The following is a 14,106-nucleotide window of genomic DNA, read 5'->3' on the forward strand; positions in this document are numbered from 1 at the left end:
ATGCGTACCACTTACTCGCTCTTTAACCTGCCCAATCGAGGCGATTTAGTGTAGCCGAGCATGATCGTTCGATACGTGGCCAGGTTCAAAGGGGAGGCTTTGAAGTACACCTCATGTCCTCTAACAGGTAGTCGCGGAGAGAAGGTGAGTTGGACACGAGAAGAGAGAAAGTTCGAAGCAGTCAGGACCGTTTTGTCAGCCAACATCACCGGCCCCACCCGAGATTCATCTCGTTGCAGCTTGGACCTCCTCTCTCCTACAACAAGAATACAAAGGTAGTGTTTGAGTGACGTCTTCATCTGAGAATGCGATCATGAGAAGCGTTGTCGACATGGACACCCGAAAGGCTCGATAAGCCCGTCCATTATGTCTGATGGATTCAGTCGACGACCCCGACTTCGACTGCTCAAGACAACATCTGAGCACTTCCACAGCATCCGCTAGCAAAGGATGCGACCTGATTTCGCAGCATGATGTTGTCGCGATGATCGGCGATGAACCAGCTTTCACTCCGTTCCCGACCATTTCTTGTTGCGAGAAGTTCACCAAAGATTGCGAATACAGGCGATGTTCGAAGGAGACCAGGGCAGGAACAGACTCGACGCCCACAACCCCTTGGTCACATCGCGTCTCTCATTTTGGCTCGTTGCTGATTTTCTGCGTCCTGGTATTTTATACGTTCCAAACGAAAACTCCCTTCGCATGGGTTGGCGCGCCTACAAGCCTGGCCACTCGCTATGTGTTTCTTTTGTGAGCAAGCTGCCCTTCTCTGCGATGTCCCAAGCTGATGCTCGAACAGCGGCGATTCCTACTCGTCAACGGGCTACAACATGTCTTACCAGCCTCAACCATCTCTCAGGAATCCCTTTGGCAACCCAGTCTTTCCAGGAGGCAGGTACCGTCTGCCCTATGCTAGACATCCGCTAATTGCCGGCACAGAGAGAACTTCAGGCGGCGACATTTGGATTGACACTGTCGTGAAGAGCCTTGGGCATACTATCGTCTATGACCTGGCAGTGGGAGCCAACATGGTCAATCACACTCAAGTCAGACCAGGATCACTTACCGCCGGTGGATCCGTTAGGGACTTCATAGACCAGCAGGCCGAATTTGCAGTCCTTGCGAAGGACAAGGGTATTCCGTGGTCACCTCGAAACAGCGTCTTCATCAGCTGGTTCGGTATCAACGACATTGCCATCCAGATACATCAAGGGCGAGACTTCAACCAAAGCACGGCGATCCTTGCGCCTGATGTTGACCAGTACTTCGCTCTTCTAGGACGTCAGTACCAACTCGGCGCTCGCAACTTCATCTCGGTGCTTGTTCCTCGTAAGTTGAAGCCGCCGTACACCAGGATGCCACATCCACTAATCCCAAACGCAGCAATTCACCGAGCTCCAGTGTACGACTACGGCCGTGCAATCAACGCACTTGAGGTCCGGCAGCTGACATCCTGGTGGAACAATCGCATGCAGCAACAGCACAAGAAGTTCCAATCAAGATACGCCGCAGCGAGATCCATGATCGTTGATCCAACGCCAACATTCAACAGCGTACTCGACAATGCGCAAGATTATGGCGCCCCGAACAACACTTGTGTCAGCTATCCTCGGGGCCAGCCGTGCCTTTGGGCAGACTTCATCCATCCTGGTATCTTGGTTCAGCGGGAGTTTGGGAAGCTAATGACGACGGTGCTTTCCAATGGCAAGCAGAATGGATGAAATCAAGTGCGGCACTTCGTTCGTTTTCGGAGACTTGCAGTCAAGGTGTCGAACATTCACCACTTCTACCCAGGCTCGTCTCGCAGGGATTCTACTTGGCGGCGAACAGGGCTCCATATGGATCGCCATGCCGTGAGCGAACACACTCGGCTCTGAGAATAGATGCCTGGAGAAGGTCTCTTGAGAGAATCGAGCGGCCGGCGATGCTGCTCAAAGACTTCTCACTGCTCAAGGTCGAGACATGGAAACACAACATGAATTCATACTGGAGATCTCTTGCGTACGAAACCCTGTTCACTATCATCCATGGCACACAGCATCATCATGCGCAATTCTCGAAAGCATGACCGTGCGAAGCTCTTCACAGATGTCATGCTGCTAGACACGGTATTTGGAAGAGCTCGCCAACCGGCCGAGCTTCGCAGTACACGCAGACTTCTAGACTCCAGCTACTGCAGCGCTGCCGACCATGAGGGTGCCAATCTCTCGTTGTCCTTCGTTCGGCGGGACGGAGGATGTGACGCAAAAGGAAGAATATCATCGTGGGGTAGCACGAAATGAGGCGGGGTAGGTGTTCTGGCGTAAGGTTGGAGAGGTTCTGGCCCGGTTACGATGCAACTATAAAAGGTTGGAAGAGACCTGCCTCGCTCCTTGGGACGCACCCCACACTCTCAGTACAGATTCCTCTGGACGACGACAGCAACCATGGTGCTTCAGGTATACCTCGATCCGTGCACGATCAACTGCCGCAAGGTGTTGGCTGGACTGGACTTGATTGGAGCCAAGTACGAGATCCACCACATCGACTATTTCAAGGGCGAGCAGAAGAGCGATGCATTCACAAAGATCAATCCGTGCCAGACTGTTCCAGCTGCGACGGACGGCGACTTGATCCTTACCGAGTCCAACGCCATCTTGATGTATGCTGCAGACCAAGTTGGCAGCTCTCTGTACCCCAAAGACCTCAAGGCTCGCGCTGACTGCAACCGCTGGTTGCTGTGGGAAGCCTCAGTCTGGTTCGGCACCTGCTACGTCTACGCCGTCGAGAACGTTGTCAAGCCTCTTCTCAAATCCGAGCCTGACCAATCGATTCTCTCCAATGAAGAGCCAAAGTGGAACAAGGCTGCAGGCATTCTCGACGAACGACTGGCCAAGAACAAATTCATCCTGGGCAACGATGTGAGCATCGCCGATATTGCTATCGCATCATGCATGCATTTGTCCCCAGAGCAGGGGCTCCCATTAGACAAGCATTCCAACCTCTCCCGCTGGTACAAGGACATCCAAGCGATCCCTGAATGGCAGAAGACACAAGGTGCGGTTGACAAAGCCTTGCTTCCCAACAGACAGGTTCGTGCCGAGTTCAATTATACCAAAGACGTTTCCCCCAAGCTTACGGAACTCTACTTCTACGAAGACCCAAACGGCCTAAACATCCACGAGCCTGGCGACGATCCTCAGACAATGAGCGTGTACAACGGCTGGGATCGAGCCAAAGAGTTTGATGTGGATCGTAATGGGTTTGCTGTAAAAGAGTTTCCTTCTTCATTTGATCATACCGAGAAATGGAAGGATGAAGAGTTGGTCAAGAACGACTTCTATCCCGAAGTCGTGGAGTTTTTGAAAAAGGAGTTGGGCGCAAAGCGAGTCCTCGTCTTCGACCACACCATCCGCACGAAAGGCAATCAAAACAAAAAACTCACCCAAGAAACAAACACCTCCCAACGCGCCCCCGTCCGCCTCGTCCACTGCGACTACACCGCCGAATCAGGCCCCGTCCGCGTCAAGCAACTCCTCCCCGAAGAAGCCGACAACCTCCTCACCCGCCGCACGGCCTTCATCAACGTCTGGAAACCCATCAACAAAGTCGAAGAAAACCCCCTCGCCATGTGCGACGTGCACTCCGCCCCACCCGAAGACTTCTTCAAGCTCTACCTGCGCTACCGCGACCGCACCGGCGAGAACTATGTCATGCGGCATTCGAGCGGGCACAAGTGGTGGTATTTCCCGGATATGGTGCCGGAGCAGACGATTCTGCTCAAGACGTATGACTCGGATAAGGCGAAGGCGCAGTTTGTCGGGCATAGTGCTTTTGAGGATCCGACGAGTAAGGCGGATGCGCCGTTTAGGGAGAGTTGTGAGATTCGGACGATTTGTTTCTTTTGATTGTTACTCTTGTGGGTGGGGATGGAATGAGATGGGTGATTGATTTATGGAGCGTTGATAGCATGCTATTCCGTACTTTCTTTTGTATTTGTCAACTTGTCTATGGTAATGAAGACTCATTCTGCTCTTCCGCATACAGTCGAAGCTATTTCAAACACACTCTGAACATACTCAAGAGGTTTGTTCGTCAATCCACATTCTGTACTCACACCAAACGGCACCTTGCAAACCCGCTGCGCGACCCTCACCCGCTCCCACGTGCCCTCCAAATCACCAGCATGAATTAACCCCAGGATGACCGTCGTGCGCAAATCTCCCAGATCCGCCAAAGGCAGGACACAAGCCACATCGTTCCGCTCCTTCGGCACAGGCATGTGGACAAAGTCGACAGGACGGTGCAAAGCCATAGCGCCCTGCAAGTCATTCGTCAACGAAACCACAAGTTCAAGGCTCTTGGGCTCCAGCCAGTGCCTCTGCCGGAAATTTCCATAGCACAAATGCACTCCCATCTCAACCCCAGGACGCACCTCCCTCGCGAGCCTCTCGAACCGCTCCAGAATCCCGGCACGCACAGGGGCGAAATACGGCCGGAAGAACTCCACAAAGAACAGATCTGTCAATTCCCCCCGATCGAGCTCGAGCATCGCCATCTCGATCGGCATGTCCCCCTGGATCATTAGATCGTGGGCAGGAATCTCAGCCTGGACTTTTCGAAGACACTGCAGCAGCCGCACTTCGTACAGCGCCTCGACCTGCGCGCAGTAGGCGTGCTCGACCAGCGAGCGGACCACCGACGCAGGCGTTGGGAGGCAGACTTGCAGCCTTGCTTTCGGAGCGAACCCACCCCGTGCACGAGCTGCGACGAACTCCCGGTAGGATTCCACCGCGACGTCGTCGTAGCGTAAGGGGTGGATGTCTTCCAGGCTCAGGGAGACGGGCGGACAGCCTGGTGTTGGGGTGCCTCCGAATAGGGATTTTCGCACAACGGCGGGGATGTGAGGCGCTTGCCATTGGACGAAGGACTTGCGTTCGGCGACTTCGCCGTCGGGGACGCTGTGGAGGATGGGGCCTAGTTGGCTAGCGGTGGTTTCGAAGACTTCGGCGGTTGTGGGGAGGGGAATGCTGCAAACCAGGTGAAAGATGTGAGGGGGAGGCATGGAGTCGTTTCGGGACGGAGCATGGGCGGTGAGGCTGAATTCAGATTGCGATGGTGTTGGCACAGAAGAGTCAGTAGGCGCTGATGAAGTGGCAGATGGCAATGAGGGTCGCCGCCGGATTCGAGCATATACCACTTTGGATTTTCTGACGTCTTTGGCAGACTCGTGGGTGATTTCGTCTCATTCACGATATCATTACCTGTCCTCATAATCTGCGCACGCCGCATATGCCGTACAATACAAAGTGTTATGTGAATATGAGTACTCTCTGGCCACTTGGCAACTTGATACTGATTGACAATTTGAGTATGCGGAAAGATTTCATGCCCCGAAATCCCGAAGCGGAATGATTGTTTAGCCGCAAAGGCAGCCTGGTTCATGCCCCTGATCCAACAGTGTGAACCAAGTCAACAGTGAGGCTGATGAGCTTTTGGACAGATTTTCTCTCTGTTCTGTACTGCATGCCTCTTTACTCTGCTTTCGAATGAGTCTTCCCTGTGATCGAGGAGTCTGGAAGCCTTTTTCACACCGCAGTTGAATCATGTAGAACCCACTCGATGGTTCCAGTGGACCACAACTTTCAAATTGGACGCCCTGAAATAGTTGAGATCACATACTTTCTCGCTGAAGCTCGACAAGTACAAGCTTTGTCAGAAGCATCCGGATTTTCGGGTGTTGGGCTCTCCCTGAATCCCCGTTTATCACACTCAAATCAGTCCGAGTGATGGTTACCAGTGAAGACAAAACAGGCTGAGTATCGTCTCGAGACTCATATTCTCATCCATACAACAGTACCATCAACGAACAATACTACCGAGTCATGGCAGCCGCAGCTCAAGCCACAATCCCAGTGGTCGTAATCGGCTACGCACGCTCAAACGGCATCAAGACCATGCCTCGCACGTTCGAAAACACACCATATACAATGACCGCATTTCTGGACGTACAAGACTCGCCGTCACATCTGCAGTTTACCAAGCACAATCTCGAGGTAGTCCTCAACTCACTCCACCCCAGGCCGAGAGCTCTGATCATCGGACCGGCGATTCATCCATCGATTGCGGGAGACATGTCGGAGGTTTGGGAGAGTTATGTGCAGAGGGCGCTTCGAGGGGAAGGCGAAGATGATAGTTGGAAGAAGAGTGCTTTTGTTTCGGTGAGTAGCAAGGGTAGTATGACGATCGAGGCTTGTGCTGATATCTTACGCAGCTGCCCGACTTTCACTACATCGATCCCAAGACAGTGAAAGGATCACCACCAGATGCTGGGTGGTATGCTGAGATGTTTCGACAGCTGGAGGCTGCTTTTGCTTCACAGGAGTCTTGTGCATGAGAGCTGGCTTGGTTTGTTTCCCCAAGTAGTCTCCACTCTTCGTTCATCCCTTATCACTCAGCTCATGTCAAAACTTTAGATCTTAACATGTTAGATGATTCTTAATGAATTCCCATCACTCACTCTCGATATTTTTCTTAAATAGTGCTGCTACTTTACATGTCTCATGTCGATAGACCGAACAGAAGTAACCGTCTGCTGAGAGCTATTGAGTCGTCGTTCGTTCTCCTGTTGAGAAAGCCAGCAAAGTCTGTCTTGAAATCTCCAGTAACCATGTCGAGTGTAGAGTTTCACAACTTGAAGGCGCTACCTATACTAGCAGCGCCGTATTTGTAATACGCAACAACGCTAGCGCTAAGCTTGAGCTGCGAGGCTGTGCCCCATCCAGGGGTTGTGAAAGCTGCGCCTCTGCGTCTAGTTGCTCCGAATGCGACAATGATTTGAGAAAAGTGGTGTGGCTTGATCTAAGCTAGTTCTGGAGTTGAGAATCTGAGCAGCATCAAATCAGCCCCGCGTCATCTGTGGTATATAACAATTCATCTCTGCTCTCGGTCTGTACTCAATCACAAAGATACCAACATTATAATCAGCGATCTACGCACCTCACCAGCCTACGACTCCAAATCACTACCGTCTCCACATCGACATTTCGGATCCATCTCGAGTACACTACCTCCAGTTCGCAATCCTCTTCCACACTTCTACAAATTACGCCATGGTCTTCTTCATTCCCGTCCTCCTAGCCGTCGCCGGCATCGCCATCTACAAGGACCGCAAGGACCGCAAGCGTGAAAGACGAGAGCTGGAAGCTGAGGCGACAGCCAGCGGCCAGACCATGTCTCAAAGACACCGGCAAAGCAAAATCAACCGCAGTGGGCCCAAAGACATCGACGCGGGTCTCCACACTATCGATGGAAAGGTGCCACCAGCATATCAGGAATTCGAAAACGGCAACCTCAGCCTACCGTCCTATACCTCGATAGAGATGCCGAAGCATCCCGCTGTACGTGTCTGTTAAAAGCGAAGAGAGGATGAAGTGGCTTGCGGCAGCGGGGAGTTTTGGCAAACGAGCGATTTTTCAGTACTGCTGTGTTCAAGAAATCATGTTTCTGCGCTTTGTGTAAATAGTTGCGTTTTGGTGGGATGATGCCGGCGTTCGACAAAGGATTGCTGCCGGGATGGGTTATTACTTCAAGTTGAGCGACGTCGCCTTAGGAGCTTTGATAAAGTACGCATGTCCAGTTTTCATGTTAGAGTCTGAATTTCGTGCAAGATTTTGATGCTTTCTATGATCCCATAGCATAATGAAATCTTTTTCGAAAGGACCAGTCAACCGGAGGGTAACTTGGTTCATTGCTTTGTACATACCACGTCGTTGCTCGTCATCGCAGTAAATTGGCGGTCAAGACAGGACGTATGCTTAGGCCTCAAGCCTGGAATAATACAAATTCATGCACCAAGATGACCTGCTCAGCCGCAGCTGTATTCATTCACATCTGGCGTATTCGGCTAACGACGCTAGCGTATTCCTTCGACGCCGTCTGCAGCCTGATGTGCAACGCCTCAATCAGTCAGCCGGTCACATATCTTGGCTAGGGATATGTTCAGCCGTCGTTCAAGACTGGCTACACAAATACAAATACCGAAGATTGATTTCCGTGGTCGCTTGTAAGTCCGTATGTCCGCACTGGAAGCGAGCGGTACCGGATCGCGTGAAAATACGTCAGAGTCCAAGGACTTCATTGATGACTTGGGTATATATACGCAGTACAGTCTCTCCTGTCTTGTTCTCGCATATCCAACCACCTGTCCAGTCATGAAAGGCGCTTTCGAAATCCTGCTGTTCTCCGCGAGCACCTTCGCCCAGACATTACCCACGCTCCCCAAACCCGAGACACAGTCTGTGTCATTCAACTCATCGTTCAAGTTTAACGACGAACAGATAAAGCTTGGTCAACTCTGGCCTGACCTCGCCGAGAATTTGGAAACCGTCTTGAACTATGACCGCTCACAGCTCGCGAACGGTGGGCCGAGCCAGGACGACTTCTACAGAATCGACCATGTTGCTCCCAATGCTCCTGGTCAGGTACTCAAAGTCAAGCACGCCACCGATCCTGGAGCTTGGAATATTCCCGCCACGACAGCGCTCTCGCGGTTCATCTACACCTCGACCACCGCAAATGGAACTTTGATTCCTGTCTCTGCGTATGTCTTATGGCCTTGGACGGCGAAACAATTTGGTAAAAAGTCAAATGGCAAGGCTCCCGTAGTCTTGTGGTCGCACGGAACGTCCGGCTTCTACGCAGATGGCTCCCCTTCCGCACATAGATCCCTCTTCTACGGCAACATCATGCCCTTCACGCTTGCCCAGGCAGGCTACGTCGTCATCGCTGCGGACTACGCTGGTCTCGGGGTCCAAACATCTTGGGATGGGAGTCACGTTCGGGCTCAGTACCAGAATCGTGTTTCTCAGGCCTTCGACAGCTTGAACGCTCTTCGCGCCGCCCGAGAGATTTTCCCCGACAAGATCACGAAGGACTATGTCAATGTCGGGCACAGCCAAGGTGGTGCTGCTGCTTGGGGTGTCTCAGAGGTACTGGCTGAGAACTCCCACAACAAGTTCGATGACTTGGAGCGTGACTATCTAGGCTCCATCATCTTCGCGCCTGGTATCGATTCGCTGATTGCCGCCCCTGAGGTCTTTGCCTCTTGGATTGGAAAAGACCTGCACCTAATGTACCCCGACTTCAACCTATCCGACTGGCTATCGCCACTGGGAATTGACCGCACAGAGCTGTTGACCCAGATCCAGGGCGGTCAGTACGTCTCAGAACTTCTGTTCCTGGCAAACGCAACCGAAGTACTGAATCCTGCTTGGAACGAGTCGTGGTATGCTTCTGCATACACGCAATTCAGTAACCCTGGCAACCGCCGGTACAAGGCTCCCATGATCTTATTCCAGGGAACTGAGGATCAGGGTGGCAGGCCGTACAAGAACGCTTTATCGACTTTCGACTCAACTTGCAAGGACCATTACAGCGGAGCTTTCGAGTTCGTCTCTCTCCCAGGCGTGGCTCACTTCCCGAGTATGGACTCGACAAGGCAGCAGTGGCTTCAGTGGATCGAGGACCGTTTCAACAACAAGCCGGTCGGATCCCGGGCGTGCAGTAAATCGACCATCAACAGCTTCTTGCCAGTCGATAACTACCAAAAGTTCACCACGTCCTTTCCACAGTGGGCAGGAGCGGCGAACCAATTCTTCGAGTTGGTTGCAGGAGGCTTTTGATTGTGTTTTGCGACTGCTTTGACATTTACGAAACGAGTAGTTTAGATCTCTGGAGTAATTTTGGGTAGTTCAAGTGTAGTCAGCTCGAGAGCAACAATGACAATGGGAGTATATGCTAGAGACGGCTTATTTCAACCCCCTTTTTCTTTCGACGGTGATCAAAATGTCGTTATCATGAACATCTGTTCAAACGAGATCATGCAAATATCGAATGGAGGTGTTTCCATAGTGAACGAATACCCTTTTGATAAGCAACCTTTCAGGACATGTTCTGTCGTCGGCATCGCTGTCAGAGGCTGGAATGATACCGCAGGCTTCGAGTTCTGCAAGCTTCCATATGAGGCATGTGCTTCTTTGCAGATTTTAGGACTGTAATCTTACTCAGTATTCGCCAACAAGTGTAGCCAGAAATCGAAGTCAAATCAATGAGCATTAAATGCAATCAACTATCTACCCAGACTTCGATTTTAAAGTATGTACGCATCTGAGCAAGGGCATCCCCTTCGCCCAATTGTCTCTATTTACAACGAATACTGCCACTGGTCAGTGGCATTAACCCACTCCACCAAGAAATTCGGAGGAATCGCCTGGAAAGAATCCCTCCCATCCCTAAAAGCTCTCATCGACCCAATACTACATCCACTCGGAGGCGACGAGGATACGCCATTGAGACGCTGCTTGATCCAATCCAACCACATGCTCTGACTGGCCTGAATGAGGGGGAAATGATCCACGTCTTTGAACCCTACGACTTGGAGAGACTCGTCCCATTCTCTCTGTTCCATCAAGTCGCAAAGTTGGTCCGCGGTGGACAGCACCGACGAGGATAGTGGGCCGTCATAGGGTATGATCCCGTCAGAACCGTTATTGTTACCCGCGAGCAGGAGTATCGGTCCAGCAAAACGTTTGTTGCCGACTCGTGTCAAGTTCTGCCAGGCTCTCACCTCCGACGCATTGCTCCAACCTCGCTGGGCAAGTTGGCTGGGTGGTGTCGTCCCGTAGACAATGTTCAGGGTTGGGATGCAGCCTTGGAAACGGTCATATGCGTTGAAAAAGATATCCGCAGATACGTTCGTGAAGCCAGCCCAGTTGTATGAAGGATAAACGGCGGTGACAGATGGGATGGTCAATGTCTGGAGAGACTGGCCTGGGATCGACCAAGGAGCATCGGGATTCTTAATTGCATCTTCAATGATGTCGATAGGGGACGCTGCCGGCGCCAGGAGGACAGTGCCACGATATCCATCGACTGGGGAGATAACTTGACGCTCGGCGAACCCCCATGCATTCCTACCACCTTCGGAGTGTCCCATGGCAACAAAAGGTCCACCTGGTGCAAGGTATTGCGGAAAGGCCGAGCGAGCGGCTTGGATGGCGTAAGCCATGTCGTTGGCTTGCGCGGGTGAGGTCGCCCAGGGATGATAGATTCTGGTGCCATTGGGAAAGGATCCGACTCCAAGGCCAGCATAATCAGGCGCTACGACGACCATGCCTTGCGTGGCAAGTAGGTAAGGAACCATGAAGTGATACTGAAGACTGCGGTAGTTGCTTGGAGCGCAAGGTGCAAATAGTCCCGACGTGCCGTGTGCCCATAAAACAACATCGTACCCCAAAGTATCGTTCTCAGGCAGGGCATGGTATGGCCAAAGGATGTAAGCGGATGTTGGCAGCACCGAACCGTGCACGTCCAGCGTTGTGTAGATAATGCGTGACATGCTGAGACTGCCTGGTACGGTGTAGTTCGTCAGGTTGGTGGCATACTCGACTTTCAACAGCACACCAGGTTTCAGCGTGTCGGAAAAATTTTCGGGAGTCTCATACCAAGCTGGATCAGCGCTGGCATGCTGTGATGTTTCCCATGCAGCGCCGTATGCCGCCAGCTCAGCGGGACTCGGATTGGTGCTTTGAGCAGCACATAATGTTGCCACACACAGTGCTGCCAGAGGTATGAGCCGCGGAAGGGCGAGCATGGTGTTGGTGAGATGGTTCCCAGGGGACCGCAAGGTTTTGAGCTTGCACCAAACGCGAATAAGCTATTGATGTACGAGCAGGAGGCTGATGTGCGCGAAGAGCAGGGGAACGTACTGCAATGTATATATACTCCGTCACAGACGTGCAGAACCAACAAGACATCGTCGACAGGAACACTACGACATGCTAAAGCTTGAGGTATCGCCATGACCGGTCCGTCCTTCCATCAATGTCGATCCTCGCAACGTTGGCCCGTTCGTGCCTTCGACATCCCACTGAATGTTCGGTTGCAAGGCACCGTTCAACACTCGCATTCGCGCGTAGTGCGCAAAAGGATCAAGTGAGAATATGGAATTTGGATGTATTCGGCGAGTCGCGATTTTGAGGGGTGGGGCGCAGATCGGTGGTTGATGTTTTGGCGAATACGCCCTTGCATGAGGCTGAGGCTGAGCTTTGCGCTGATTTCCGGATGGTAGGGCAGGAAATGGACATCGAACATTCCAAATTCAGTAGAGGCTGTATCTACTGAGTCCGGTGTTGAGCTCAGTGACGACACGAATGCCATAGCAGGCTCACATACCCATATCTTGAACTCCAGCAATTGACATCCCACAGCCTACCTGCAAGGATGCCGCATAAACGCTATCTCCGGAAGCCTCCTCCCCTCAAACCGCTCCTCAACCACATATTCCATCTCCTTAATGACCGTCTTAAACCCACACGCCCTATAACAAGGCTGCCCCGGCGGCGTCCCCTCAACAATCGCCTCCGTCGCATCCTTCCGCGCCTTATCCAAACCCCACTGAACCAGCTCTCTGCCCGCGCCTTTACGTTGATGTCCAGGATCCACGGCGAGATACTCGAGGACCCAGAGGCCGGTTCCCGGGTGGGATTTCTCGGCTTCTAGGACGGCGGAGCGGCGGGGGACGACGAATGATTTCCAGACTTGCTTGGCGAACTCCGCGTCGTCTTCGGTCTTGGCGAAGGGCGAGAAGGCCAGTGTTGGCGGGGAGAGGTTGATGGACGAGGACATGTACGTCCAGAGGGCGAAGCCGATGATTTCTTCCGAGTCTTTGGTGGTGGTGGTGGCGACGACCAGATCGGCGTGGGATTTGTAGTTTTGCCAGTAGGATTGGAAGGTTTGGATGGCTTGAGCGTGGCCTGAGGGGGTGTCGTGGTCCGGGTAGAAGATGTCCACGAATGCGGCGTTGTGTTGGAAAGAACGAGACATGACGTGGACGATGCTGTCCACGTCTTCGTTGGTCGCTAGACGTAAGTGGATCTTGTTTGACGTGGCCATAGTGGACAGAGCTGATGAAGGCTATGTGAAAGCAGGTGTGCTGAAGACGAAAGATGACTTTCGCGACCTACATGGGGAGGGGATACTTCTAATAACGTTCAGGTGCGGCGTAACGCAGCCTGATGCTTATCACTGCAACGCAGTCAGCTGTACCCGCATGAGCTGAACATGCAGCATCGAAAGCTTACGAGGTAAGGTTATGCTCTGCCATGTCTTGGTATATGGCCTGCTCCTCAAATTCAACAACCCGAGGACTTCGCAATCTCATGTTCCTTTCCTCACACAACACTCTTCCACCGGTCCGCCGCGCTGGCCCTACTCCCCAACGAAGGTTAGAGGAATACAGTACAGTGTCTTCGACATGTTTCAATGCCTTCGTTTCTTGGCTCGATACTTACCAGTGGCCTGCTGCGAGATGAAGTACAGCCTGAGCGATATGCCTCATCCTCCCGCTGCTTGGCCATGACAGGGCACAATGGAACCTCTCACTTTCGATAAGTAGGGCATCACTATACCAAGAGTAGGGCACCATGGCATGGCCCACCCAATATCAATGTCCACGGAGGTTGTCGAAGTATGATTGAGAAGCAATGCTGCCGCTGCACAGTTCCGTAACAAAAGAGGAATGAAAGAAGCAAGATTTCGATTTTGAAATATGGCTGACACACGAAAGAGGAGTATTGCGTGAAGCTCCCGACTGGTGTGCTCTCAACACAGACTCGTGCAGTAGCTCACCTGCAGGGCGCGCAACCTCCATCGTCAGAGCGAGTCGTGACACCCACGATGCAAGCAGCCATTAGCTTACCGCGTCACCCATGCCAATCAGACAAATGTGCTGACCCTGAGGGTGTGCACAGTACATTACCTCAAGCCTCACTCTGACACCACCTCCTCCCGCTGCTCTCAGAGTGATGAAAAGTGTATCCTGTTTGTATCCGCCCTCGCAAGCCAGTGCCCTCACACCACCCGAAGGGCATTCAAGGACACCCGATGCATTTGGTCAAAAATAAAGTCGTGAGTGGGGACGGATTGGGATTTGATTTACCTCCATTGACAAACGAGTCTCCCATTGATCGACGTCGAAACGGTCGAGGGTAGACGACGTATACTGAGGAGGGAATGCCGCAAAAAGAAGAAAATGAAAAGACCTTACCCGATAGATGCATGCTGAGA

At 52.3% G+C, this 14,106-nt stretch overlaps 8 protein-coding genes across 8 annotated transcripts; 5 read left to right on the plus strand and 3 right to left on the minus strand.

The window, feature by feature from the left end:
- Positions 1-830: 830 nt before the first annotated feature.
- Positions 831-1,721, plus strand: M409DRAFT_26450 (carbohydrate esterase family 16 protein; the record flags this gene model as incomplete). Its single annotated transcript, XM_033808116.1, has 2 exons — positions 831-1,329; positions 1,384-1,721. 2 exons carry the CDS (start codon positions 831-833, stop codon positions 1,719-1,721), a joined length of 837 nt encoding a protein of 278 aa, XP_033663891.1.
- Positions 1,722-2,426: 705 nt separating this feature from the next.
- M409DRAFT_68655 (uncharacterized protein) lies at positions 2,427-3,887 on the plus strand (the record flags this gene model as incomplete). The annotated part of the gene is made up of 1 exon (XM_033817934.1): positions 2,427-3,887. One exon carries the CDS (start codon positions 2,427-2,429, stop codon positions 3,885-3,887), a length of 1,461 nt encoding a protein of 486 aa, XP_033663892.1.
- A 116-nt stretch (positions 3,888-4,003) lies between these two features.
- Positions 4,004-5,044, minus strand: M409DRAFT_26452 (uncharacterized protein; the record flags this gene model as incomplete). The annotated part of the gene is made up of 1 exon (XM_033808117.1): positions 4,004-5,044. The coding sequence occupies one exon, from the start codon at positions 5,042-5,044 to the stop codon at positions 4,004-4,006; it is 1,041 nt and encodes a 346-aa protein (XP_033663893.1).
- An 820-nt stretch (positions 5,045-5,864) lies between these two features.
- M409DRAFT_57688 (uncharacterized protein) lies at positions 5,865-6,376 on the plus strand (the record flags this gene model as incomplete). The annotated part of the gene is made up of 2 exons (XM_033813704.1): positions 5,865-6,200; positions 6,254-6,376. The coding sequence occupies 2 exons, from the start codon at positions 5,865-5,867 to the stop codon at positions 6,374-6,376; spliced, it is 459 nt and encodes a 152-aa protein (XP_033663894.1).
- Positions 6,377-7,091: 715 nt separating this feature from the next.
- M409DRAFT_57689 (uncharacterized protein) lies at positions 7,092-7,576 on the plus strand (the record flags this gene model as incomplete). Its single annotated transcript, XM_033813705.1, has 2 exons — positions 7,092-7,379; positions 7,505-7,576. 2 exons carry the CDS (start codon positions 7,092-7,094, stop codon positions 7,574-7,576), a joined length of 360 nt encoding a protein of 119 aa, XP_033663895.1.
- Positions 7,577-8,192: 616 nt separating this feature from the next.
- Positions 8,193-9,662, plus strand: M409DRAFT_37333 (uncharacterized protein; the record flags this gene model as incomplete). The annotated part of the gene is made up of 1 exon (XM_033810715.1): positions 8,193-9,662. One exon carries the CDS (start codon positions 8,193-8,195, stop codon positions 9,660-9,662), a length of 1,470 nt encoding a protein of 489 aa, XP_033663896.1.
- Positions 9,663-10,183: 521 nt separating this feature from the next.
- Positions 10,184-11,632, minus strand: M409DRAFT_68657 (uncharacterized protein; the record flags this gene model as incomplete). The annotated part of the gene is made up of 1 exon (XM_033817935.1): positions 10,184-11,632. The coding sequence occupies one exon, from the start codon at positions 11,630-11,632 to the stop codon at positions 10,184-10,186; it is 1,449 nt and encodes a 482-aa protein (XP_033663897.1).
- A 617-nt stretch (positions 11,633-12,249) lies between these two features.
- On the minus strand, positions 12,250-12,933 carry M409DRAFT_57692 (uncharacterized protein; the record flags this gene model as incomplete). Its single annotated transcript, XM_033813706.1, has 1 exon — positions 12,250-12,933. The coding sequence occupies one exon, from the start codon at positions 12,931-12,933 to the stop codon at positions 12,250-12,252; it is 684 nt and encodes a 227-aa protein (XP_033663898.1).
- Between the last annotated feature and the right edge of the window lie 1,173 nt (positions 12,934-14,106).

The sequence above is a fragment of the Zasmidium cellare genome (assembly GCF_010093935.1).
Source record: "Zasmidium cellare ATCC 36951 unplaced genomic scaffold M409scaffold_32, whole genome shotgun sequence".
NCBI classification, from domain to species: domain Eukaryota; kingdom Fungi; phylum Ascomycota; class Dothideomycetes; order Mycosphaerellales; family Mycosphaerellaceae; genus Zasmidium; species Zasmidium cellare.